The 27,947-nt window shown below is 39.8% G+C and overlaps 1 protein-coding gene across 15 annotated transcripts in view; it reads left to right on the top strand.

Annotated features, from left to right (window-relative positions):
* NEK11 (NIMA related kinase 11) overlaps positions 1 to 27,947 on the top strand; it is a 278,952-nt gene that overhangs the window by 51,863 nt on the left and 199,142 nt on the right. For all 15 annotated transcript variants that reach the window (XM_081569880.1, XM_081569871.1, XM_081569867.1 and 12 more), the window contains one exon: positions 7,352 to 7,517. In XM_081569880.1, the coding sequence (XP_081426006.1) occupies positions 7,465 to 7,517 (53 nt within the window). In that variant the 5' untranslated portion in view covers positions 7,352 to 7,464. The remainder of the gene's footprint in view (positions 1 to 7,351; positions 7,518 to 27,947) is intronic.

Genomic DNA, 27,947 nt, shown 5'->3' with positions numbered 1-27,947 from the left:
CGCGTGCATGCTAAGTTGCTTCAGTTGTGTCTGACTCTTTGCGACCCCATGGACTGTAGCCCTTCAGGCTTCTCTGTCCATGGGATTCTCCAGACAAGAATACTGGAGTGGGTTGCCATGCCCTCCTCCAGGGGACCTTCCCAACCCAGGGATCAAACCCGGGTCTCTTATGCCTCCTGTATTGGCAGGCATGTTCTTTAACACTTCTGCCACCTGGGAAACCCTAAGAATCACTATATCCTAGCTCTCTTCAGGCATATAGGTAAAACAGAGCAGCAAAAAAATAAAATAAAATGGAGGAAGTTTCCTTTATTCATCCTTGTGGAAGATGTTGTTGGGGTCCCATCTGTCCCCTGGCTGATTAGCATTTCCTGTACAGGGACCCAACGTCCACCTGCCTCATGGGCAGCTCTGCCTGAGGCATCCCTGGCTGTCAGGGTCTCTGTGCTCCAGCAAGGGAAGTGATACTCACAGGAGCAGCCTGAGCCAGTAGGTGAAGGGAGTTGGTACCCGCCCTTGGGCAGAGGAGCCCAGAGGTGTGTTCTATGCCTGCCCCCAGGGTTCTTCCACAGAGTTAAGCCCCAGTTGTCCACAGTGATAACTGGCTTGATAACAGGCCCTTGAATGGCTCCCCTCCCTTTACTTCACTTTCTTACCCCCATGTTACTGCCTGGATTGATTACCTGCTTCATATCCTGTCTCAGTGTTTGCTTCCTGGGGACACCAAACTAAGAGAGTTCTCTAGAACAGAGTGTGGCTCAATACTCACGTTATCTTTTAAAATCTAGTTCTATAAAGCTCAAATGCTTTTGGGGGGATAAAAATTGGGATAGGTAAATGGCAGGGGGAAGGGAGGAAGGAGTAGTTTATGAACCTGCCAGTTTTTTAGATCTTTTAAGAAACACCCCTTCCTGTAACATTTTTATTCCACATTCCATAATGTATACTGTGGTTGTGTGTGTGTGTCTGTATATGCATCACTCTAAAGAATGATATATAGATGCTGAAATTCTCAAGTAGTTTTCTTTTTTTGAAAAATCTCATGTTTATTAACTCTCATAGCCTATTCAGGTAATGCAAACATAGACCTCCCTCTGCAGACTATTGGTTTATAGAGGGCAAATAGTGTGTGTTAGTTGCTCAGTCATGCTCGACTCTTTGCGACCCCATGGACTGCAGCCCATCAGGGTCCTCTGTCCATGGGATTTTCCAGGCAAGGTTTGTAGAGGGCAAATAGTAAAGAAAGGTAAATTCATGTCTTATGCTACTTGGAATCCACTTGGGGAGAAGGCAATTCAGCTAACTACAAAGTAGTTTCTGTGTGCAAAAGTGAATTCCTGGGGCTCCAGTCTATAGATTTGTCTTTTTTCTTTTCTCAAAGGAGGGTTAGAGGTCCTCACCTCAATCCCCGGCTCTATTATTGCATCTGTCCTAAAGTTGTTCAACTATTTTTACATTTGTTGGCATTCTTCATGAGACTGAGCTTTGTTGGAGGGCAGGAGTTTTGTCCTTTCCATCTTTGTATCTTTGTTTTATCCTTTTCATCTTTGGGTCCCCAGGATATGGCATTGTGTTTGGCATATTGATAGCAGTCAATAGATGGTGAAATAACAGAAACATGGAACTTTTGATGTGAAGGTATTTGGCAGTGACTGCCTGGTGCCTTGTGTGGACTCTGAAGTCAAGCTCAGCAGAAGAACTTTGCTCCCTAGTTGCTGGCGTCTGCTGTGGGCACCTGTCCCTGCACTGTGTGGTGATGTCATTTGAGCCCCTTCTGTGTCCAAAACCTGCAACATGCCTGTGATTGGGGTGGGGAGGAAAAGACCAGATGAATCAAGAGTTTTTGCCCTGAAACAAACTGGAGTCAGGGATTTAATTGTTAAAAACAAAGGCCACTCATAGATTATAGCATATGATGATGATCTGTAAAATAATTTTATCCTTTTCTCTGACCATAGACATTAAAAATGTTTCTGAGTTGCTTAACGGAAAAACAACTGAAATGAAATAAAATTCCACCTGTAGTATAGTCTCCACTAACACCTGCAATTTTTTTCAGCTATTTCTTTGGGTACCTTTAGTTCCTGGCTTTTCCATTTTTTATTAATGTGTCATGTTTTTGAATAAATATCACTCTGCCATTTTTCATGTACCTTTAGATTTTAAAGGGGATTAAATAACTTTTAAAAGGATGTTTGTCCACTCTTACGATCCTTCTACCCATAAATGGCCCTAAATCCCTCAGAAGATCCTAAGTTTTAAGACACAAATAAAGGAACAAAAATTAACCTAAATGGGTCAGAGTTTTGGAGGTTCAGTTTTAATTATCTCAAAGTAAGAGCTTCATGGGACTAGCTCACGGTGCATCTGTGACACATAAGCATGTGGGTCAGGACTCCAGATGCAGATATGAGCAGCTACCCGCTACACAGTGGAGGCAGAAGGGGATGTGTGCTGAACACATGGCTCTTACAGCTGAGGGGGCTGTGGGTCAGTGAAGGCCAAATTTCCAGGGACATCAGCTGGAACCACGCCATGAAAGTGGCCCACTACCACTGCCCCCAAGCCCACGCCATTTCTTAGGATGGTGTGTGTGGGGGGGGGCATCCTGTGCCCACCCTGTCCCTCCACAAGCTCACCCACAAGGCAGGGTCCCAGGTTGGTCCAATAGACTGGCAGAACCTATGTCCCACATTGGCATCCGGACTCAAGGCAGGTGGGAGATGGAGGAACTGTTTGTTGTCTGTTTGCTTTTATCTAGAGAAGGCAGGACCCACAACCCAGGGATCTACTACAACGTAGGGAGACTGTCCAAAGATGCTGTGCAGCTAATGACAGATGTCTGCTACGATAACGTCTCATGAAGATAGCAGGCAAATTGTCTAAATTGCTTGGCCTCTAGTGTTAAAAAAATGTGTAGCAAAAAGATGAGAAGGAAATGCACAAAATTGTTAATGTTGATTATCTCTGTGGTAGATTGTGGTCTATGTTTTGGTTTCAAATTTTTCTATAATAAAGCTATATTTTCTTATAAACTAGAAAAATAAGAGCTGACCATTAAAGAAAGGATTAGTTAAAATAATTGATGCCTTGCTAGATGGATGGAAACTCTTGGAAGTCCTGAGCAGATTGAATAATCTGTTAAATAGGTGAATATTGAATTTTTTTTTTTTTTTTTTTATAAATTTATTTATTTTAGTTGGGGGCCAATCACTTCACAACATTGCAATAGTTTTTGCCATACATTGACATGAATCTGCCATGGGTTTACGTGTGTTCCCCCTCCTGGACCCCCCACCCACCTCCCTCCCCATCCCATCCTTCTGGATCATCCCATTGCCCCGGCCCTAAGCCCTTGTCTCATGCATCGAACATGGAATGGTGTTCTGTTTCACATATGATAATATACATGTTTCAATGCTATTCTCCCAGAACGTCCCACCCTCACCTTCTCCCTCAGAGTCCATAAAATTGTTCCATGCATCTGTGTCTCTTATTCTGTCTCGCATATAGGGTTATCGTTACCATCTTTCAAATTCCATATATATGCATTAGTATACTGTATTGTTGTTTTTCTTTCTGGCTTACTTCACTCTGTATAATGGGCTCCAGTTTCATCCATCTCAGTAGAACCGATTCAAATGTATTTTTTTTAATGGCTGAGTAATATTCCATTGTGTATATGAACCACAGCTTCCTTATCCATTCGTCTGCTGATGGACATCTAGGTTGCTTCCATGTCCTGGCTATTGTAAACAGTGCTGCGATGAACATTGGGGTACACGCGTCTCTTTCAATTCTGGTTTCCTCGGTGTATATGCCCAGCAGTGAATTTTTTTAAAAAGCAAAGAGTTACTCTCTTATTTAAGCTGAGGTTAAAATCTATTTCCTGTGACTTTGCCCTCAGTGGGTGCAGTAGCTGCTTATCAAATTAGAGAGTCATGGCAGCTTAAATCAGGAGGGCCTCAAGCATCACTCACCCTAACTTTATAGCACCCATCTTGGTTTGAAGTTTTAGAAAATACAAACATAAACACACATTTGTGCACACTGATCAGTTTGCTTCTCCAAGAGACCCAAGGACAGGGGTCACAAATCCTCAGAGCTCACTACATCACAGACACACAGCAGGTGCTTCTGCACTCCTCACTGAGGTTCCAGAGTTCTTAGGCTGTTTGGCTTACTTGCCCCTTGAAGATCTTTCCTGTACTCCTATCTCTTGCTGGACACAAGGAAGAGTGCAGTTCCTGCTTTGGAAAGACAGCCATGACTTCTGCTCTGGAGCTCCCCTCCCCATCTGGGAGTTCTGTTCCTCCCCCTCTGGACCTAGTTTGGGGAGCATGAACTATTTTCAAGGGCTCAGTGTACCTAATGTTCTTGCCCCACTCCATCTGGTTCTGAGGGTCTCTTTCTCACTTCGGGCAGGGAGGACCCTCATCCCATTGGTCAGGGGCTCCTTCAGATCTTTTCTCTTTGGCCTTGGTCTCTCCTTGGAAAATAAAAAGCTGGGAATTTGGCTCATGTTCTCTGTAGTTTGTGGTGTCATCTTTTTCCTGACACAGCCTATGCTGCTTGTTCGATGGGAAATATGTGAAAGGCTACAGGGAAATTTGGGGGAAAACAACCCTGAATATCTCAAAGATATCACCTACCCCATTTATATGGAAGATGGGCCAATTTGATGGGAGTGAAATTAGCTATAGCTATCCAGATTTCCAATCACTCTTCAAAGTTTGTCAGTTCATTAGTGATTCTAGAAAGAAACATTGCCACTCAGGAAAGAGAACAGAAACTTTGCAAAATCAGTGAGTCTGAGGGGGTGCCTGTCTTTGCAGCTGCTAAAAAGTTTCTCCCAAACAGCTGAAGTTCTGGTAAAATAAATATCTGTCATGTTACTTAGCAGTGGGTGACAGACTGAGTGTCACTGAGCAGGGGCAAGCTTCTTGACTTGGTAAGTTTCTTTGCTCTTCTCAGCTGATATGACTCTCACACTATGTGACATGCAATGAGTTTCTTCCACCAGTTTTAGGTAAGAAAGGTTGAATATCTTTGCACCTGCTAAAGATGATTGTATTAGATATTACCTGCCTTGATAGCCCTTCCTTCATCTGCAAAGCTGTGGACAAATGAGCTTTGATGCTTTATCATCAGGCTGCCAGATGGGGCTCAGATAACTGTATGTAAAATCCCATGCTCTGTTGCACAATAGTTGATGTTTGCAAGGAAAGAGTAAGTATCTTAAAGCTTTTGATAGCATTTGTTCCTTCCCAGTAAGAGAATATTGCAGGTTTGTGTGTGACTTTGTATCGCCATGCATGTTAACCACTGTGACTTTTACAACTGCAAGTTGGCTGGGAGATGGTGAGTACTGGAAAAACACCATGAAGATGTCATTTGGCTGCAGCTTCATTGTCTTCAGGAATTACAGGAGAACAGCTGCATCCGTCATTTCAAGCCCCTTTATTATACCAACAGTTTGAGATGCCACTCTTAATAACATGAGGTTATTTTAAACCAGATTCTTGCTAGAACAGTCTCTCTATGGAACACAATACCAAGCAAGAATTTCTCTAGAATCCACTCCATTATCAAGTAGGGGTCCGGTAGGGTGTTCAAGACCTAAGAAAACCCATGTGATAGCCCCTGTCTGATGTGACTGGAGGTGGTCCTTGGTTATATAAGGGAACAACTTTAAAATGATGAAATGGCATAACTAAAATATTTATACCCAATTTAGGAAAAATATTATTGTACATTTTCTCTCATTTTTTGATGTCCTGCCAATGTCTAACGTCCTCTCATGAGAGGTTTCTTCATCTTTTTTGCATAAACTTGCTTAAGTTTTCTAAGTTTACCTTGTTTAAAATGAAATGAAAATTTAGCAATCTCAGTTCAGAATGCTAGATTTTTACATTTTAAAATCAATGTTTTAAAACTGTCTTAACAGTTACTTAACAGCAATTTTTTTGCAACTTGTCATTATTAACCATTGTGGTAAACATTTGACCTAGTTTTTCTAGCAGAGACTACACTCACTCACCCTTCATCAGTTTGTCACATTTAAGTTACAGATTTATAATACTGGGCACAATTGGCACAGACAAGTTTGGGAATAGACGCTGTGACTTGGGTAAACACATACCTCAGCTGGAAGGTAGTCCAGAGAGTGCCTGCTGGCTTCAGCATCCCCAGTACAAACAAAGGCAGCCCTGGGCATCTGTTAGAAAGGACTGCAGAGCTCTGGTTAATCTAGGATTTGGTTACAGGGCCTTTAATTAAGAGTTTCTACTATAAATATATTTTCATTAATATGCATAGGTAGAAACTCTCAAATAACATTACTACAAAATGTATTCTAGTACAGGCCGTGCAGAACTTATCTTAATGAACAGCTAAGGCTCACTTCTAATCAGTGGAATCTGTCTGCACACATAATTGGTGCACTAAAGTGCTTCTCCCTGGCAATCTGTTTACACCGTGGCACTGTAATTGGTTTGTTCATCAGTCTTTCTTTCGGTAGATGGGAAGAGATAATGTTTTGGTCCACTCCTCATTAGTTATCACGAATTTTAAATTAATAAATTGGAGATATGATGAGCTCTTGTTCCATTTCTACATGCTTGAATACCTCTGTCAATGTTTTTATATTTTTTTCTTCTCCTAAATACTGGTAGCTCCTAAATACTCCTAAATAAAGTATGATATGCTAAGGTTAGTTTTAAAAAGAAAATAAATAAATATTGATTCTGCTGATACAGAGTTGATTTGGAAAATTTTAGAGCTGAGAGACGAAGAGAAGCATGTGTATTTATACGCAGAGTCAGAGAGAGTCAAAAAGAGAATCAGATGCAGAGACACAGTGACAGATTTTATAATTATATTCACACACACACATATATATATGTATTAATATACAGTGTGTGAGAGAGAAAGAGAAACACCAAGATAGGAACAGTGAGAGAAATAGAAAAGCAGACAGAAACAGGAAAGCAGATAAGGAGATGCAGGAAATACACAAAGAGACAGAGAAAGACAGAAATAGAGATGTCCTGAGAGGCAAAGAGAAATGGAGACACCTAGGGGCTGAGGGAGAGCCTCCTCGGCCATGCCCACTCACGCTTAGTTCTGTCTCCACTGGTGTTAGCAGAGGGGAGGGCGGCAGGTGCAGAGGGCCCCACCAGGACAGAGGCAGGCCAGGTCCCCAGGAGTCCCAGGCCAGAGCAGACCTCTGAGTAGGTTATGGCCTGGGCATTAATTAGATGGTCCTGTACCACTGTTCATATCTATTAAATGTGTATTTTAGTTCTAAATGTGTTTAAAAAAAATTTTTTTTTTTTTTTTTTGGCTGCAGAAAGGTTCTGAAGGAAATCTGTATTGGAGAACTCAATCCAAATGAGACTGTGCAGGCCAGTTTGGAGGCCCAGCTCCTTTCCAAGCTGAATCACCCAGCTATTGTCAAGTTCCATGCAAACTTTGTGGAGCAGGATAAGTTCTGCATTATCACAGAGTACTGTGAGGTGAGACTCTCCTTCTGGTTTTGAAATCTTAATAAAAATCTGTTTCATAGTAAAAATATATCTGTAAAGAGATATCTCAGAAGTTGAATGAGCCAGCCACAAAGTTAATATAAATATTATCTGGGATATTGTGTCTTGCTGCTAAGAGTGATTGATCATCTCTAGGTAATTGGCCAGCTGTTTCCGACCAAGGGTTTCTTTTTTGGGGAAAACTCAGAATCAATGTATTTTAAGAAGGAATTGCTGCATAAAAATGATGCAGCATTTTTTTTTGGTGTGAGTGGGTTAGGGTGCATCCTTAAGCCTCTTCCAATGGTTCAATTATTAGATGGACATTTAAAGCCATAACAGAGGCCTGGGCAGAGCAGGGACACCGCCTGAGTCCTGGATTTTAGCTCTGTGTTTCATTTTCCCCAATGGAAACTTGGAAGTGGGAATACAGTTCTTTCTCTCCACAAAAAGTCTTCATGTTAACTGACTTGTGATTCATGGCTTCAAGTATTTGCAGTTTTCCCTGCCATTCCATGTTCCCCCCAAGTGATAATAGTTGTGCATTTTACTGAGCCCCAAGTGAATATGAAGTTGCTGAGAAAGTGGGGCTGGCAAGGTGCAGCGTAATGTGAGTCTGTGTGTTAACTCCTGAGAGGCTAGAGAGAGGGGAATTATAGGAGTTGGGTCAGAAAGAGAATATCCAAACTTGACCCTGCTTAGGAAGTATCTCCCAGAACATTCTGAGAGCTAGCGTAAGTCAAATGCAACTTCAAAGAATCTTGTGTTTAGAATGTGTTCAGTTCATCATCTCGGTGTGGCTGGAGCCCAAGAGAAATGATGGTAGGAAGAAAGAAAATGCTCTTTAGAGTGGGTGACAGGCCTGTTTGGCTCAGAGAGTGCTGGGTATTTGAGATGCAGAAGAGGGAGGAGAAGCAACTCGGAAGGAGTAAAGATAGCAACAAAACTCAGCCTTGATTTGCTTTACACAGTAGCTTGTGTGTCATCTGAAATGAAACCAGTAGCCAAGTTAGAATATTTGAAAGTTTGATACTGTCCAGGTCTTAGGTATTCCCCTTCAGGACAGTATCCCTGGCACAGCCTTGCTGGGAGTTTGCCCATCAAATCTTGTTCCTCCTCTGCTTGAAGGAGAAGTTGGGGGGAAGAAAAATAACCAGAACATTTGAGTGATTATTTCTCCTTCATCCAGCGGATTGTTAAGAAAATCAGTAAAATGATGAGGTGTACAGAATGTGGCTAAGAACACCTACTCCAGCAATTATGTCACTGATTCATGCAAAACCAGGGATTTACAAATGTAGCTACACTGTGATCCATCAGCCATAATTTAATCATTTTTTCTTTTTGCCCCATTCAGTTAATAAACTATCTTCTGTGGGAAACAACTGACTCCTATTGCTTTTACTGTTATTGCTACCTCTGCTGCTGCTTTCAGCACACTGAATTTTCCACAGAGACTTTCTCAGTTGTAAAATATTTTTCACTGTAGTGAGAACCATTCAGTGGAACTTTGTGTGATGATGATAATGCTCAATATTTGTGCTGTCCAATACGGTAGTTGCTAGTCACATATAATTCTTTAGCACCTGATGAACTATGGCTAATGTGGTTGAGGAGCTGAATGTTAAACTTTATTTAATTTAAATTAATTTAAATGTAAATAACCATGTGTAGCTAGTGGCTACCATATTGAACAGATCTTGATGATAAACTATAACTTTCTTTCCTTATATTAATTTTTTTTAAAATTAGTTTATTTTCTGTTTTTTTAACTTTACAATATTGTATTTGCTTTGCGCTACATTGACCTGAATCCACCCTGGGTGTACATGTGTTCCCCTTCCAGAACCCCCCTCCCATCTCCCTCCCCATCCCATCCCTCCAGGTCATCCCGGTGCACCAGCCCCAAGCACCCTGTATCATGCATTGAGCCTGGACTGGCGATTCATTTCACATATGATAATTTACATGGTTCCATGCCATTCTCCCATATCATCCTGCCCTCGCCCTCTCCCATAGAGTCCATAATACTGTTCTATTTATCTGTGTCTCTTTTGATGTCTCGCATACAGGGTTATCTTTACCGATTGACTAAATACCATATCTATGTGTGAGTATACTGTATTGGTTTTTCTTTCTGGCTTACTTCACTCTGTATAATAGGCTCCAGTTTCATCCACCTCATTAGAACTGATTCGAATGTATTCGTTTTAATGGCTGAGTAATATTCTATTGTGTATATGTACCACAGCTTCATTATCCATTCATCTGCTGATAGGCATCTAGGCTGCTTCCATGTTCTGGCTATTATAAACAGTGCTGCGATGAACATTGGGGTACACGTGTCTCTTTCAATTCTGGTTTCCTCAGTGTGTATGCCCAGCAGTGGGATTGCTGGGTCATATGGCAGTTCTATTTCCAGTTTTTTGAGGAATCTCCACACTGTTCTCCATAGTGTCTATACTAGTTTGCATTCCCACCAACAGTGTAAGAGGGTTCCCTTTTCTCCACACCCTCTCCAGCATTTATTGCTTGTAGTCTTTTGGATAGCAGCCATTTGGACTGGCATGAAATGGCACCTCATTGTGGTTTTGATTTGCATTTCTGTAATAATGAGTGATGTTGAGCATCTTTTCATGTGTTTGTTAGCCATCTGTATGTCTTCTTTGGAGAAGTGTCTGTTTAGTTCTTTGGCCCACTTTTTGATTGGGTCGTTTATTTTTCTGGAATTCAGCTGCAGGAGTTGCTTCTATATTTTTGAGATTAGTTGTTTTTCTGTTGCTTCATTTGCTATTATTTTCTCCCATTCTGAAGGCTGTCTTTTCACCTTGCTTATAGTTTCCTTTGTTGTGCAAAAGCTTTTAAGTTTAATTAGGTCCCATTTGTTTATTTTTGCTTTTATTTCCAATATTCTGGGAGGTGGGTCATAGAGGATCCTGCTGTGATTTATGTCGGAGAGTGTTTTGCCTATGTTTTCCTCTAGGAGTTTTATGGTTTCTGGTCTTACATTTAGATCTTTAATCCATTTTGAGTTTATTTTTGTGTATGGTGTTAGAAAGTGTTCTAGTTTCATTCTTTTACAAGTGGTTGACCAGTTTTCCCAGCACCACTTGTTAAAGAGATTGTCTTTTCTCCATTGTATATTCTTGCCTCCTTTGTTGAAGATAAGGTGTCCATAGGTGCATGGATTTATCTCTGGGCTTTCTATTTTGTTCCATTAATCTATATTTCTGTCCTTGTGCCAGTACCATACTGTCTTGATGACTGTGGCTTTGTAGTAGAGCCTGACATCAGGCGGGTTGATTCCTCCAGTTCCATTCTTCTTTCCTTATATTAATTTTTAATTGTTAATTTAAATGTAATTTGGATCAACTAGAAAAGTTACAAAACACAGTGAACTCCCATATATCCTCCGTCCAGATTTCAGTTCAGTTCAGTTCAGTCGCTCAGTCATGTCCGACTCTTTGTGACCCCATGGACTGCAGCACGCCAGGCCTCCCTGTCCATCACTAACTCCTGGAGTTTACTCAAACTCAAGTCCATTGAGTCGGTGATGCCATCTAACCATCTCGTCTCTGTCGTCTCCTTCTCCCACGTCAATCTTTCCCAGCATCAGGGTCTTTTCAAATGAGTCAGTTCTTTGCATCAGGTGATCAAAGTATTGGAGTTTCAGCTTCAGCATCAGACCTTCCAGTGAATATTCAGTACTGATTTCCTTTAGGATGAACTGGTTGGATCTCCTTGCAGTCCAAGAGACTCTCAAGAGTCTTCTCCAACACCACAGTTCAAAAGCATCAATTCTTTGGAACTCAGCTTTCTTTATAGTCCAACTCTCACATCCATACATGATGACTACTGGAAAAACCATAGCTTTGACTAGATGGACCTTTGTTGGCAAAGTAATGTCTCTGCTTTTTAATATGCTGTCTAGGTTGGTCATAACTTTTCTTCCAAGGAGTAAGTGTCTTTTAATTTCATCCAGGTTTACCAGTTGTTATTTCCCACATTTGCTTTATTATTCTGTTTATCTATCTACTTTTTTTCCTGAACCACTTGAGAGTAAGTTGCAGACACGTTGCCCCTTTGTCCTAAACCCTCCTGTGAGTGTTTTCTAAGACTAAGGATATTTCCTTATCATAACTACAGTAAAAAGATCAAACTCAGGAAATGAACATTGATGCAATGCTAGTGTGTCATACAGTGATACTCAGTGTGCGACCTCATACCAGCAGCATCAGCATCATTTGGAATCTTTAGTGAGAGACACAGATTGTTAGCTTCCACCTCAGCTATAATGAATCTGGCAATTCTGGGGGTGGGGTCTGGCCATCTGTGTTTCGCCAAGCCCACTAGGTGAGGCTGAAGCACACTGAAATTTGGGAAACACCCATCTTACCCACAATTCACACTCAAATTGAGCCCGTCTGTCCCAATTATATCTTTAGAAAGGACATTTCTATAGGAATTTTTTTCTCCCGCAGGATCCAATCCAAGATCATTTGTGTTCCTTTTTAAATGCTGGTGGTTTCTGCAGGCTCAGCTGCTCCTCCCACCCCAGGGGCGTTGCCATGGTAATGGCCTTGGCCAGCAGCCAGGGAACAGCTGCGGGGCTTCCTGGATCCACCTGCTGAGCTGTCAGCACGCACTTTCCTGACTAGGACAGATGACGGCGTGTGGGTCGCTATTTCTCCTTGCTAACCGAAATATTTCTCATCTTCACACTCATTGATCTTAACTCACAGAAGCCTGGTATTATCCTCTTTTTATTGAGGTAAAATGATAATATTGGAAATGGCAGATGGCCAGACTTGCACCTCATAGGAAAATATTATCACCATTGAAATAGCTGGTGTTTTTTTTATCTCCAAGTTTCCTCCTCTGTAATTTAATCTGACACCTTTCAAGATTGAAATACATATAAATGCATTCACAAGGCCCCTTATATTCACCACCCAACCCTTTGGACTCATCACATCAGGTTATGAGTGTTGTGTTGTTGTTTAGTTCAACATGGTGCCTGGCTCTTTGTGACCCCAGGGACTATGTAGCCTGCCAGGCTTCTCTGTCCATGGAATTTCCCAGGCAAGAATACTAGGTTGCCATTTCCTTTTCTAGGGGATCTTCCCTGCCTAGGGATTGAACCTGCGTCTCCTACACTGCAGGCAGATTCTTTACCACAGAACCACGGGGGAAGACCAGTTATGAATGTAAAAAGCAAATAACCTGATTCTCACAACTTCCTGTCAAGATGTAACCAAATCTTGAATGGGAAATAGTACCCAAACTACAAAAGTGACAGATTATTTCAAATATTGGTGTCTTTATTCTCTTCCAGCCAGGGAAATGGGACTACTTGCTGTCCCCTGCCTCCTCTCCACAGTTTCACACCTCTTCATCTGTGCCCTTTCAGAACATCCTTCCTGCTGGCTCCAAGTTTTCAAGTTCCCACCCATCCACCAGGCCCTGTGAAATGCCACCCCCTCTACAAAGACTCTTGTTATCTCCTGGCTGAAAATCACTCCTCACTCAATCCCTGACTCTCATAGCGTTTCAGCTGGGTGACACTCAGCACATTATACATAGTATAATCCATCTCAGACTCTCGACATGTGGGACTGATCTTTTTCTGATTCATTTTTGTGTCACATCATGAACCCATGTAGTGAGGCACAAAGAATTTAGTACTCAGGAAATTTCTTTCCTTTTGACGAATTCTTTACCATTTGCTTCCAACTGCTTCCCACCTTATTTCTGTCAAGTGCCGATGTGTAAAAGATTAAATATTGGATACTTCTATCTGTCATATATATTGAAATCTCTTTGCCAGAAAGCAGAGAACGTTGGACTTGTCTTTTTCCTGCACTGTGATATTAACATGGCTAAATAAAAATTATATCAATATAGTGGTAGTGCTCAACCTTGGCTGCACTCTGGAATCATCTGGAAAGTTTTCAAAACTCCTGAGGCTGAAGCCCTCCTCCAGAAAGTCTGATTTAATTGGCCTGGGGTATGACCCAGACATCAGGACTTTTGAAAGCTCTCCAGGTGATCTAATGGGCTGCCAGGGCAGAGAACTGCAAAAAAGGGAAAATGGCCAGTGTAGAAACAGAAAGGTAGAGTCATAGATGAAAACTGAGTCAGCATTTATGGAGCGCTGAGCAAAGATGAGGCTCAGCTGTGAACGGGGCGGGGTGGGGGAGTGGGGAGCTGGTGAGGAGGGGCAGTCTGGCGGGCCCTGCTGGGTGGTGTGGTTTTCTACTCAGGCCATCAGCTGGGTGCTGTTATTCATGAAAATTACCCCGTCTTGTTCTCCTGGTTCCCTGAGCAACTTTCTATCTATTTCTTTTCAAACTTTCATGCCCTGATATTTGCATTTTCTTAGTGGTGGTTGCCTGAAGCTGCTTCACTGTTATGTTTGCTTAATTGTGATTATGAATTCTCCTCATTCTTTCTACATTTACTAATTAGGGTTCTTCTGTTAGAAAGAGCTATCTCATTGCTCTTTCCCCTCTGTTGATGTCTTTATTGAATTATTTGTATCAGTATGGACTCATGGATATTTATTTTATTCTATGGGTTATTGCCTGATGCTGTCATTATTATTTTGTTTCTTAATTTGGCACAGCTTTGGCTGGTGGGGCTTCTTCAAATTGGCTCCTGTGTCCTCTGACCATGCCCTCATTCTTTTGCAAGGAGAAGTAGATTCTTATTTCTTAGTTATATTTTGCAGATGAGGAAATGGGACTCTGGACAGGTGGAGTGATTTTCTGGCACTCTCATTTCTGGAATGTTGGATTTCATCCAGGGCAGGACCAGGGTCACAGGAGAACAGAGAAAGCTGCCTTTTTTTTTTCTTACTTGGCTTACTCCTGTTCCTCCCTTAATATTTAATGGAGTCAACCAAATAGTTCATAGTTCCTATCTTCCCATACATGAAATTATCTCTTTTTATCTGGACATGAATTAATATAGTTGGATTGTTTTATTGTTCATATCAGCAGTGCTAAGCAAACATGTTTCAGATGGTGGCCCTAAACTAAAGATAGATCTTAACACAGCCACACTAATCAAGCCTATCTTTGTGAATTATGCAAAATATGAAAATAACACCTTAACTTACAAGATAAACAAGTTCTGGGGAATCTGATGTACAGCATGACCATGGTTAGCAATACTGCAGTGTACACCTGAAATTTGTCAAAAGAGTAGATCTTAACTGCTCTCAACACACATGTATGTGTGTGCACACACACACACACACACACACACACACACAGACCTATGCACACAGGAACCATGTGAGATGTTGGATGTGTCAATCAACTTGACTGTGGTAGTCATCTCACAGTGCACATGCTCACCAGATCATCATGTTGCACGTGAATGCTGCTCCTTCCCTTGGCTTGTTCTCACTTATGTTTTGTGTCTTTATCTATCTCTATTTGTATAATACATGCATGTGCATAGGCCCAGAAATACATGTATATCAATTTGTATACACAAATATGTCTTAATGTAATGATGATTTAATTAATTATTGTATTTTCTATCAATAGGACACTAGGTAGGGTTTGAAAGTAGAAAGTGTGTAGACTTTGGCATCACATTTATAGATGAAAGCATTATTTCATGTCACTTCTTAAGAAAAAGTAAGTTGTACCATTTTATTCTTATTCATGTACATTTACCTCAGCAGGAAGAAAACTTACACTAAAAGGATTTGAAAGAAAATTGGCAACTAAACCCAAGAGTGCTCAGTTATATTATCAGACATAAACAGCATGATACTACATGGTATTCTTCAGTAACCATTTAGAAACTGGGTCTTCTTATTTTGCATTTAGGAGCATAACATGATTTGACATTTTCCCCACTTTTTATGAACTCCATTTACAAAGTTAAAAGCATATCATTATAAAATCTTATTCAACCTTGACTTTCTCAAATACATCTTTTGACTTTGAAATTTTTCAAACTGTTGGACAAAATATTCCCATTAGTAGGTGAGATATTGAGTATTTGGCCCATCTGTGTTATTATCTAACAGCATTTTCTTAAAGTGTGGTCTATGACCTGTCCCAAAGTCACTTAGGATGCTTGTTAAAAATATAGAATTCTTTGGTCCTCTCCTAATTTACCAAATCAGAGTCTCTGTTGATACAGCCCAGGAATATACATTTTAAACACTCTACTTGGATGTGTCTGACACATGCAAAAATGTGAGGTCTATTGGAAGGATGTGTCAGAACATTATTTAAAGGAGATGTAGAGTGTGAGGGAGCGATGTAGAGTGTGAAGGAGCTGAATTTTAAGATGTCAGCCCAAAGAATTAATCAGGGGCGGCTCTTTCATTTTAAAATGAAGAAGTAGGGCAGAACAGTTTTTCAAACTGCTTCTAGCCCTAAAATTCTGAGATTATTTTGCCCTTTGTGTATGCTCTGAACATTGCAGTTGCATTGTACTCAGGCTCTGAGAAGGCTCTCCTCCTTCCTTTAAACTGGATGTAAGTGCTTCTATTGATGACTTAAAAAAACAGATTAATTTTTAAAATGAAGTCCTTTTAGGATTTAAAACTTTTTAATGGCAATCAAAGATGGAGTTCAGACACTGTAATTGAGTTGCTCTTCATTTCTTCAGGGTTTTGGCATTTCAATCTCATGTTGGTTAACTTGGATGGTGGAAGGAGGGAAGACCATTAATCCATCAAATGGCACATTTTGGGTTACAGATTTTTGAAACCTTAGAATTTAGCATCACGGCTTTTATTGCAACTTTCAAGGGGATGATGTCAGTGAAGGAAAACATTTTGTTAGCAGCATAGACTTAGAACAACATTAATATTGGCTCAAGTTAAAGTCTTCTTGAACGTTCTCATTAGAGTTGCTTTAGAAATAAAAGTCATCATTAAATATTTCTCAAACACAAAGTCAAGGAAACAGAATGGGCATACAGATACTGTAATAAGAACTTGTGAAACCAAACTGTGACATTTCATCCAAAATATTTGATTTTTACTTCGATGATGGCTTAACAAAAGAAATAAATGCTCTTCATATTGCTCAATTAAAATCAGACTACTTCAAAAAAAATTGTTTCTTTCTTTTTGTATGAAATTCGTTGTGTCTTAATTTGTGAGTGATTTGACCACCTTAATTAAATCCTAAGAAAATCTATAGAGTGTTTATTAAAGAACAAAGTAAATACAAGACAAATAGCTTTTCTTACAGATAAACATGCAGAATGAAAACTTCAGGGTGGGGAATAACTTAAGGAGGATAAGACTCAGCTCTCTGATTAATTTAACTTTTTGGCATTCTGTCCTCCTCTTGTTGGTAGAATATGTCCTTTGCTTAATGCTAAAAACTAGTACATTTGTTATTCTTATGTCTCTACCTGAGAAGAGTGTTTGTGTACACCCTTCTTTTGACATTTCACTTTGAGGCCTAGTATTGAAGACCCTCATCTTTTTATTCCCCAGTAGTCTAAGTATTTCTTTAGTTACAAGGGTCTAAGTATTTCTTTAGTTACAATTTCTTTAGTTACAAGAAATGTGCACACACTTAATAACATTAGTGCAAGAAACAGACAAGCAACCACTTACTACTTGACGGTGGAGCTAAGGAGATAATAGACGAAGAATAAATGTCACCCAGGAAGTGTGCTCCTCTATGGCCAAGATGACTCACAAGGAGATCAACACTGAAGCTGACACAAATGTGTAGAAATTTATATTTCTTTAGTGAATATAGTTTTAGAATGATCATAGGAAATGATCAATGTTGCAGTTTGGAGACAAATTCCTGAAAGAAGTGTTATTTGAACATGCAGATATATTTCTCTAAATTTCAGTATTTTTGAGGCAGGCAAAAATACATACACAAAGGCCATTTTTCATATGGGTGACTGTACTTATATATAACCTTCCTAAAGTAAGAAATATTGGTTTGAAGCTATCAACTTCACTGATATTTAAGACAAGCTTTTCATTTCTTTCTTCCCTCCCTCTTCTTTCTTCCTTCTCTCTTACTTCTTCCCTCCCTCTCTTCTTACCTCCCTCCCTTCCTTTCTTCCTTCTTTCTTTCCTTCCTTCCTTCTTTTTCCTCCCTTCTCCCTGCTTTCTTCACTTTCTTTCTATCACTCCTATTTGAAGCTATTCAGGAAGGGGGTGTTTTATCATATTCAGAGACTCTAAATGGGATATTGAAAGGAGATCTTATTTTTTTAATAAAGTTTTTTCTTTGTTGTGTGAGAGAAAGCTTTAATAGAGTTCTCTTGGACAAAAAAGAAAATCTGTGTTTGGAAAAAAATATATATTTTCAATTCACCTTTCTGTAATGGTCTAATGTCAAAAAATGTTTTGTGAAACTTATAGAAACGTTATGACACTATGACTAGTATGGTCAACAGGATTTTGATAAGCACTAGGATTAAAAGAGGGGCTTCCCAGGTGGTGTAGTGGTTAAGAATCCACCTGCCAATACAGGAGACAGGAGTTCAATCCCTGGGTTGGGAAGATCCTCTGGAGAAGGAAATGGCAACCCAATCCAGTACTCTTGCCCTTCTTTTGACATTTCACTTTGAGGTGTCCAATTACATGGACAGAGAAGCCTAGTGAACTACAGTCTGTTGGGTCACAAAGAGTCAGACATGACTCAGCACACAAAGGAGGAGAAGGAGGATTAAAAAGAGGGTATATATAAAGGCAGGTTTGGAGAATGAGAAGGAAACAAAGGTTTGTTTGACAAAAAGTCAAATACTCAATTCATACCATAAACTTTGATCTCCTTGGCCCAGAAAATCCAATAGGATATTGAGTTTGAGTGAGGGTGTGAGTTGTTTAATATGTCACTTATGACTTGTCATGCCCTGTGTAGAAGGAGAGAAAATGCTAGGCAAATGTTTGCACATTGCACTGAAAGAAAATAAAAGTGCATCACACATGAGTTAGTTAGTTAACTTTGTGTTGTTTGATTAGAAGCAATTTATCTTTGTTTCTCTGGTGATGAATGCTTTTCCTTTGCATCTAATGATGATAACTGTCAGGAATAGTCTGAGTGGCTTAATGTTTGTTTCTCATGCTCCTTGTGGAGGGAGCAAGTACCCTCTTCTTTTTGTGGGCCTGCATTGTTGGCATCCTCCAAAGACCACAGTCACATTTAACCCATCCTTTTCTTCAAAGGAAAGCTTCTTGAATTTTTTCTAATTTTCAGTGTTTTAAGGTAAAACAGATAAGGTTATGGGGGTTCTCTAAGAGTTAACATCTTGTGTCTTCATTTCTATAGTAGTTGAAATACATTAATATCAGCATAATCAGAAAGAGTCTTGTATCAGACACCGCCAGGCAGTTTTAGGTGTTTGTCATTTGTGATCTAAATTAGCTTTTGGCACCACGTGTTATTCTTAACTGAACAGCAGTGAGTAGTAGAACAGAGATTGCTAATGTTTAAATGATGTGTTTGGGCCCCTCAGGAGTTGGCAGGTGCTGTATTCCTGAATGGTGCTGTAGTTAAACAGAGAAGATGAGAGGTAAGCCATCTCAGGAAGGTGGTAGTCGAGGCTTGCCAAACCAAAAAGAATCTATACTCCAGGACTAGTACCGTATGCACAGCATAAGCACCAAAACAGCATCACTTTATATTGAATTAAAATCAATAATTAATAATTAATTATTATTAAATTAATTTAAATTTTATTAGCTCTGTTTTTAATTTGTATACTGTTGAGGTCCTTTAATGGACTGGAACCTGGTGGTACAGAGTGGACAATAAGAAAGTTAAAAGAAAGAAAGAGACTGATATTCCCTGGTTTACGCAGAGAACCAATAAAACCCTAAGACAAAGGGTTTGCGCCGCTTATGTAGGCTCAGGGCGCCCTCTCGAGGAGGTCTTGAAAGCCCAGGCAAGTAAGTAACCTTGGCGGGCCTCTGCGCTCCAAAGAATTAGCCTGAAGGGGAGAGAGAGAGAGATGAAGAAAGACACGGGGACCCAAGCTCTGACGGAACAAGGGTGTTTTATTCAACATAGTGTGTGTATATATACTATCTTACAAGGTAGTTTTTTCAGCAAAGATAAGGATCAAAAATCTTACAAATTATCAAGGAAACATAAGGCTAGAATCCATATCAAAGAGAGAGGGTTGTAAATAATCACTTTCCATATCAGAAAGGAAGAGGGTCCTAAGTAGTTACTTTTGGTCATATGGAAAAGCAAACAAAGGAAATGCATGCCTTTCTCAGTCCCCTGGAGTGGCTTGCCAGCTCCTCTTAATCCTTGAATATTCAAGGATTAATAAAGAACAGAGGAATCATGACAGATCAAAAAACAGCACACAGGAAGCCTCCTGTTAAATGCTCCCTAACAATTCCCCCTATTTTATTATATTTGTAAAAAAGGTCCTGACCATTTGAGTTTGTTTAGTATTAGCCATTCTTATAGAAAGGCAATGGTAAACAACAAATATAATCACCAAGACAACCACCAAAGTTACAGTTCCAGACCTGATGCTGTGAATAATACTTTGAAACCAACCTCGTGGGTCTAGCCCAGACAATTGATCAGCTAGTTGTTCAGCTAAAGTTTCTAAATTAGTGGAAGAGGGCAGACGTTTAGAAAAGGTATCAAAGATTTCTTTTTGCAGTAATTGTACATTCAGAGAGGCATTATCACGTATGTTTTGTAAATGAAATTTGATTTGTTCCAAGTTGTAGGTACTATGATTAAATTGAACAGGAGTAACGCAAAATTGAGTAGAATTCCAATCACATTTTAGTATCATTTGTTTTTGTAAATCTATTAATTGATCTCCGACCCGTTTGATGGCTGTTTTTAGTTCCTGTGTTTCCCCTTGGATATCCTTATCTACCTGAGCCTGAGTAGCCCACATATGGTGACTATCTTCAGTCCAATTTTGGATAAAATTATGTGTTTGAATTGAGGTATGTAAAGTAGCACCGGCGACGGCAGCAGTGGTGCAAATAGCTATTAACCCCAAAATGCCAAGAATCAGCCATCCAATGAATCGTTTAGATTGTTGGTTGTTGTTTTTAGTAAGTAACATGGAAGCAAGTCCAGCCATGGGACCTTCTTCCCAGGGCCGTTGGAGATTTATTGGTAACCACAAATTACGTTGAGATCGAAGAATCAAAAGGGAATCATTTCTTAAGGAAATGGAGGAGTTAAGACAAGTATATAGTTTGCAATTAATACAAGTTACAGAACGTAAAGTCTTATTAAATTGTAAATTTCCTATGGCTATAACAAAGGGAAGTGGGACACAGGCCTGTATAAAATATGATTGATTATAGTGATAGACATAGTTACTAGGACCGTGACTGATTCCTGTGAAATGTCCGGTTCAAGTCCCAAGTTCTTCAGTGCTCGCAGCAAGTTTCCAGATGTCTCATTGTTCAGGCCCAGTCTGTTTATTGAGGATGATTTGAGGGCGAAGTGGGGAGATTTCTCCTTCAAGCCACCCAAGAAGTCCTTTGTCATGGTAATGCTCCATCGTATTGTTGGTAACCTTCCATGTGACTTGAGTAGCGTAGTCATACACAGTGCTGTTAATATCATCTGAGCAGTTAGATAACCACATACCATGGGGTCCTCAATCGACAATAGTATGATTAGCCACAAATATTAATTTTCCTGATTTAGCTTGACATTTGTCCCAACGAACAGGAAACCCTTTGCATAATGTTCTCTGTTCTTTCCCTAACTCTTTCCCTAAAGTCTCCGTAGTATAAACATGGTTCACAGACAAAGAAAGGGCTGTAAACAATCCAAGCAACGTCCACAAGTCCTTTTTGGGAGGCAGGGTGAAAGCCCAAGTTTATCGGCTAATGTTTATGCATAATTCTGCTGGGCCCATGCACAAAGGAAGGACTTCATAACCTAGAGAAATATTAATTAGTTTCCCTTCTTCTTCAGAGTGTGAGGGCCCTTTAATGCTCCAGGGAGAAGGCATATGTATAGAGTCATTAGTAGAAACAGTTGGTCCTCTCTCTGTCCATTCTACCTACTGTAGTAAAGGGGGTTTGGGTATGATTAATTAGTTCTGCTTAGGCGGGAGGAGGCACAGGCAAGCAGATTGAACATTGCCAGGAAGATGTATTCAGGATTCCGTGGCATTCCCTGTTGAAAGACCAAATTTTCAGCTTGATTAGTAAGGGTTTTTATTTGTCCCCAAGTGGGGAGATCATAAGATTGATGTCGCCGAGGGTGGTGCTTCCAGGAGATCTTTAGAGCCGCCATGGCCCATATTGGAATTTCTTCCTCCTGGGGTTTTTGTTGTTTTGTCTCTATTTTGAAGGCTGGGGGCCCCCTTGGGTCGAATCTGCCGAAGAGGAAGCCATGTGAGTTCGTTGGATCCATCTGGGGAAATACAAGCATACCCCTTTCCCTGTAAGATTAGTTTCCCAGATTTCCATTGTTTCGTTAACCCGTCTTGGTACCAAATGGGCAGAGGAAGGGAAGTGTCCTTCAATTCCTTGAAATATTTTTCTGCTCTTGTTAAGATATCTCCCTGTGGTAAGTTTAAAAAATTTAAAACAAATAAAGCTGTATTAACAACAGTTATAGGTTTAGAAAATATCTTATGTTGGAATCTAGTAAAGTCTGATTTAGATAAGGAAGACAGTAGTGTTCCTGTGTATTCCCCCTTTTTAAATTTTTTTTTTTTGCAATTTTAGTGTGTGATGTGCTTGCTCGACTATGCCTTGTGCCTGTGGATTATAAGGAATACCTGTAATATGTTTAATAGAAAATGATTGTAAAAATTGTTTAAAGTGTCTAGAAATATAGGCAGGGCCATTGTCTGTTTTAATAGAACTAGGAGTTCCCATTACAGCAAAACAAGCTAGTAAGTGAGTTATAACATGTTGTGCAGCTTCACCATGAAGAGGTGTGACCCAAATAAAAGAAGAATTGGTATCGATACAGACATGTAAGAAAGAAGAGGGAGAAAGTTCAGAAGAGGGAGAAAGTTCAGGGCAATGAGTCACATCCATTTGCCATAGTTCATTAGGTTGCAAACCGCGAGGATTAATACCTTGTGCAATGGGTCGAAGATGTAAGGGTCTACAAGTGGAACAATTATTAATAATTTCTTTAGCCTAGCAGTATGGGATTTTCCATAGCTGATGTAGGGAGCCAGCATTGTTGTGCAACAGAGCATGCTGTTCCTCCGGAGTAGCAAAAGAAATAAGTTTATCAGCTTGTCCATTACCATGAGTCATAGGGCCAGGAAGACAAGAGTGTGCTTGAATATGGGTAATATAAATGGGAGAAGTGTGGTTTCTAATAGTGGATTGCAATTTGAAAAAAATTTGTTGAATAATAGGTTGATTGGAGTTTATGGTGGAGGTTTCTATATTTTTTTAATACAAAAACTGAATATAAGGAATTAGAGACTATATTAATGGGGTAAGGATGTAGACAAATAACTTGAATAAGAGCATACAATTCATTTTGTTGAGCAGAATGAAATTTAGTATAAAAGACTTTATATTCCTTAAGAGACCAGAATGAAGCTTTGGCATTTTTGATCCCATCTATATAAAAGACCTCAGCTTGTGGTATAGGCTGTGAGCAGATAATGTGGGAAATAATAAATTCAGTATTTTTGAAGAAATTCCACGCTTACCAGAAGGATAATGAAATGAAATTTCTCCAAAATATTCCAGAAAAGCTATTTGGAAATCGGTAAAAGTTTGTAATGCATTTTCAAATTGAGATTTATTGATTGGTATTACAATTTTATGAGGATCAGAGCCAATTAGAGTTTTAGTCCTATTTCTACCATTGATAATGATTAGAGCAATTAAATCAAGGTAGGGTGTAAGTGACTTTATTCCCCTAAAACAGCTATAGATCCATTCTACTGGGTGTTCTTGTTGGGGAAGAAGTCCTGTGGGAGAATGAAGAGAGGGGAGTATAAATAATTCTAGAGGTAAATCTAGTCTGATGCGAGTAAGAAACTGTTTCTGTAATTTATTTTGCACTAAATAGAGTTCCTCTCATGGCTCTTGAGAAAGTGAATGAGGGCTATTTAAATCAGGATCTCCTTTTAAAGTATTAAATAGGTTATTCAGTTGATAATTAGCAATGCCTAAAGGAGGTCTAATCCAATTTATATCACTTAAGAGCTTTTGAAAATCATTTAAGGTTGATAATTTATCAGTACGGAATAATTTATCAGTACAGATTTGAGCTAGTTGAGTTAGTTGTCAATTAACAACAAACCCCAAGTAATGGTAAGGTGTAGAGGTTTGAATTTTTTCAGGGGCAATGATTAATCCAGAGTTTTTTAAGCATAATTGAGGTATGTCAAACATGTGTTGAGTTTCTAAGATAGATGGGGCCGAAAACAATATATCATCCACATAGCGAATAACAAGAACGTTAGGAAATTGTGCTCTCACAGGCTCAAGGGCTTTAGCTACATAGTACTGACACATGGTGGGAGAATGCGTCATCCGTTGAGGCAGCACAGCCCATTGGTACCTGATATGATTAGGATAAGGGAGAGAGAAGGCGAATCTCTCTCCTTCTAAAGGGTGTAGAGGTATATTAAAAAGCAATCTTGTAAATCAATAATAATAATGTGCCAATTTTGAGGAATGGTGGTAGGTGATGGGATTCCTGGTTGTAATGCACCCATAGGTTTCATAGATGCATTAACTTTTCTAAGGTCTGTTAGGAGATGCCATTTGTTAGATTTCTTTTTTATAACAAAAATAGGAGAGTTCCAAGGAGAACAAGATTCCTCAATATGTTTTAATTCTAGTTGTGTATCTATAAGTTCTTTAGCCTCCTGTAATTTCTCTTTCATGAGGGGCCACTGCTCTGTCCAAATAGGCTCATCATTCTTCCAAGTTATTTTAATAATTGCATTGTTTGTTAAATGAATGCTGGCCCCTAGGAAAAATGTGGAATGTAAATTTGAGTCTGGCATTGCATAAGTAGGTCTCTTCCCATTAAATTAAGGGGTGCATCTATCACATAAGGTTTTAATGTTGCAGGTTGGCCTTCTGGTCCCTCACATGGATATTATTTGAGTACTTTGATAAACCTCTTGTACTTTAGTTTGAGAAGTTCCTGCAATTTGGCAAGAAATTTTTTGTATAGGCCAGAATTTGGGCCATAAATGTTTGGAAATAATAGTAATATCAGATCCAGTGTCGAGGAGACCAGAAAATCTTTTACCATTAATTTTGATATTTGTATTCGGTCGGACAAATTTAGATATTAATGATGTTCACAAGGATTGTTTTTGATCCATACTGCCGAATCTGCCCGTCTGTCCATCTTTAGAGGAGTTAATAGAAATGTAAGGTAAAAGAAGTAATTGAGCAATTTTGTCCCCCTTTTTGAATTGTCATAAAATCTGAGATGACATCATAATTTGAATTTCTCCTCTATAATCTGAATCAATTACTCCAGGGTGAACAGTAATTCCTTTAGAAGTCAAACTAGATCAGCCAAGTAAGAGACCGAAAGTTTGTGGGGGCAGGGGTCCAAAAAGCCCGGTAGGTATTCTAGAGGGGACTGCTTGAGGCTGAAGGAGAAAGTCATTTAGGGCTGGTATATCGATGGCAGCACTGCCGGATGTTGAGGGTTTGAGGGAAAAGATGGAATTTGCCCCTGGTTTTTGTTGAAGGGGGCCTGGGGGGTCCCATGCTTGGAGTTTCCCAGAATAGGTTTCCCTTCAATGTCAAATTTAGATTTACAATCTTTGGCCCAATGCATTCCTCTATAGCAGCGAGGGCAGATTTCGGGAGGTTTTTTATTAGCCTTCTTAGGGCAGTCCCTTTTTAAATGGTTCTTATCTCCACATGTAAAACATCCTTCATTTCCCTTTTTAAGGGCAGCAACCATTGTTTCAGCTAGCATTTGCAGCTTTTGAGTTTCTGATCCTGGATTGCAACAAGCCTTCAGATAATCTATAATAGTCCCTGTCTCTTGAATAGGAGCTATAGCCTTTTGACATTCCTGATTTGCATTCTCATAAGCAAGTAGTTTCTCTAGTTGTCTTTTAGCTCCTTCTCTGATTACAGTATGGGAAATAGCAGTTTCTAATCTAGCTAAAAAATCAGCATACGTTTCATTAGGTCCTTGCAATATTTTAGTGTAGCTACCTGTAGGCTCCCCTTGAGGAGTAATTCAATCCCAAACCTCAAGGGCCACTGTTTTTAATTGTTGATGCAACAAAGGAGGGCACTGTATTTGAGCTTCTATAGCATCAAATTGTCCTGTACCAGTTAGCATCTCAAAAGTAATTTGATTTTGGGGAGTGCCAGCTCGAGCATTTCTGTTAGCATGATCTCTGGCTATATCATGAAACTACAATATACATTGAAGATATTCTCCTGGTTTAAGGAGAGCCTTTATTAAATTTTGCCAATCATGGGGGATAAAATTTCCAATAGAGGATGTTATAGAATTTAGAAGTACTTTAGTAAAAGGTGAATGTGGGTCGTACATAGTTATAGCCGTTTTTACTTGTTGCATGTGATAAAAGTTAATAGCCTCATAATGAGATATTATATCCCCTTGAGCATCAGGATTTCTTAAAACTGGAAAGGCAGAAAAACCATCGGTTTCAGAGACCTGTGATTGCAAAGCCAGCAATTCAGAAAGCCTCTGTCGCGAAGGAGAGTGGGTAGGTAGCAAATTTCTACAATTAAGAGTATGTGGTAAAAACTCATCATTGTTATTCAGAAAGGTATTGTCAGTTTTAATGTCAAAATGTGTCTTAGGGGAGTCGTTGCCAGAATCATTAAGTTCTAGCAAAGGAGACACTTTTGGATTTGTACCTGCTGGCAGAGGAGGAGCTCTTGGAGCAACCGGGGCAGGGTTTGTAGGAAAATTGTGAAATATTTTATGTTGTTCTAATTGGGCCTTTTGTAAGGTTTCGTCATTTAATTCATATTCATGTAATAAGTGTTCTGCCTGTTGCTGAATATCAGGAGGGCCAGAATTACCTTGAAATGGCAGAATCACAGTTTTAATAAGAGCCCATAAGGGCCAGAAATCTATAGGAATATTTTTTCCCCGTCTGGTGGCTCGTTCAACATTCTCTTTGACCCAGTGCCAAATTTCTAAATCAAAACTGCCTTCATCAGGGAACCAAGGGTTACACTCAACCACTGTTTGAAGGCAAGCCTCTATTCGCTGGCGTGAAACTGAAAGTCCCTCAACTTTTAATAAGTGATGAAGTAAAGTAGAAAAGTGATAGGGCTTTCCAGCCATTGTACCCATGTCTTTAGTACTTACCAGCCTCAATAGGCTCCCGAGTCACTCCACCTGAAGTGCCACGTGTACCAAGCCCCTGTTCTGGGTGCCACTTGTTGAGGTCCTTTAATGGACCGGAACCTGGTGGTACAGAGTGGACGATAAGAAAGTAAAAGAAACAAAGAGGCTGATATTCCCTGGTTTACACAGAGAACCAATAAAACCCTAAGACAAAGGTTTTGCGCTGCTTACATAGGCTCAAGGTGCCCTCTCAAGGAGGTTTTGAAAGCCCGGGCAAGTAAGTAAGCTCAGCGGGCCTCTGCACTCCAAAGAATTAGCCTGAAGGAGGGAGGGAGAGAGAGAGAGATGAAGAAAGACACGAGGACCCAAGCTCTGACGGAACAAGGGTGTTTTATTCAACATAGTGTGGGTATATATACTGTCTTACAAGGTAGCTTTTCCAGCAAAGATAAGGATCAAAAATCTTACAAATTATCAAGAAAACATAAGGCTAGAATCCATATCAAAGAGAGAGGGTTGTAAATAATCACTTTCCATATCAGAAAGGAAGAGAGTCATAAATAGTTACTTTTCACCATATGGAAAAGCTAACGAAGGAAATGCATGCGTTCCTCAGTCCCCTGGAGCGGCTTGCCAGCTCCTCTTAATCCTTGAATATTCAAGGATCAATAAGGAACAGAGGAATCATGACAGATCAAAAAACAGCACACAGGAAGCCTCCTGTTAAATGCTCCCTAACAATTCCCACTATTTTATTATATTTGTTAGAAAGGTCCTGACCATTTGAGTTTGTTTAGTATTAGCCATTCTTATAGAAAGGCAATGGTAAACAACAAATATAATCACCAAGACAACCACCAAAGTTACAGTTCCAGACCTGATGCTGTGAATAATATTTTGAAACCAACCTCGTGGGTCTAGCCCAGATAATTGATCAGCTAAAGTTTCTAAATTAGTGGGAGAAGGCAGACGTTTAGAAAAGATATCAAAGATTTCTTTTTATACTTATGTAAAATTCTAACATCAGTCCTTCCAATGAACACCCAGGACTGATCTCCTTTAGAATGGACTGGTTGGATCTCCTTGCAGTCCAAGGGACTCTCAAGAGTCTCCTCCAACACCAGAGTTCAAAAGCATCAATTCTTCGGCGCTCAGCTTTCTTCACCATCCA

This window comes from Giraffa tippelskirchi, chromosome 2 (assembly GCF_054371585.1).
Source record: "Giraffa tippelskirchi isolate mGirTip1 chromosome 2, T2T-mGirTip1v1.2.pri, whole genome shotgun sequence".
NCBI classification, from domain to species: domain Eukaryota; kingdom Metazoa; phylum Chordata; class Mammalia; order Artiodactyla; family Giraffidae; genus Giraffa; species Giraffa tippelskirchi.
Note: the sequence above shows the minus strand (reverse complement) of the source record. Positions and strands in the feature narration are given on the sequence as shown.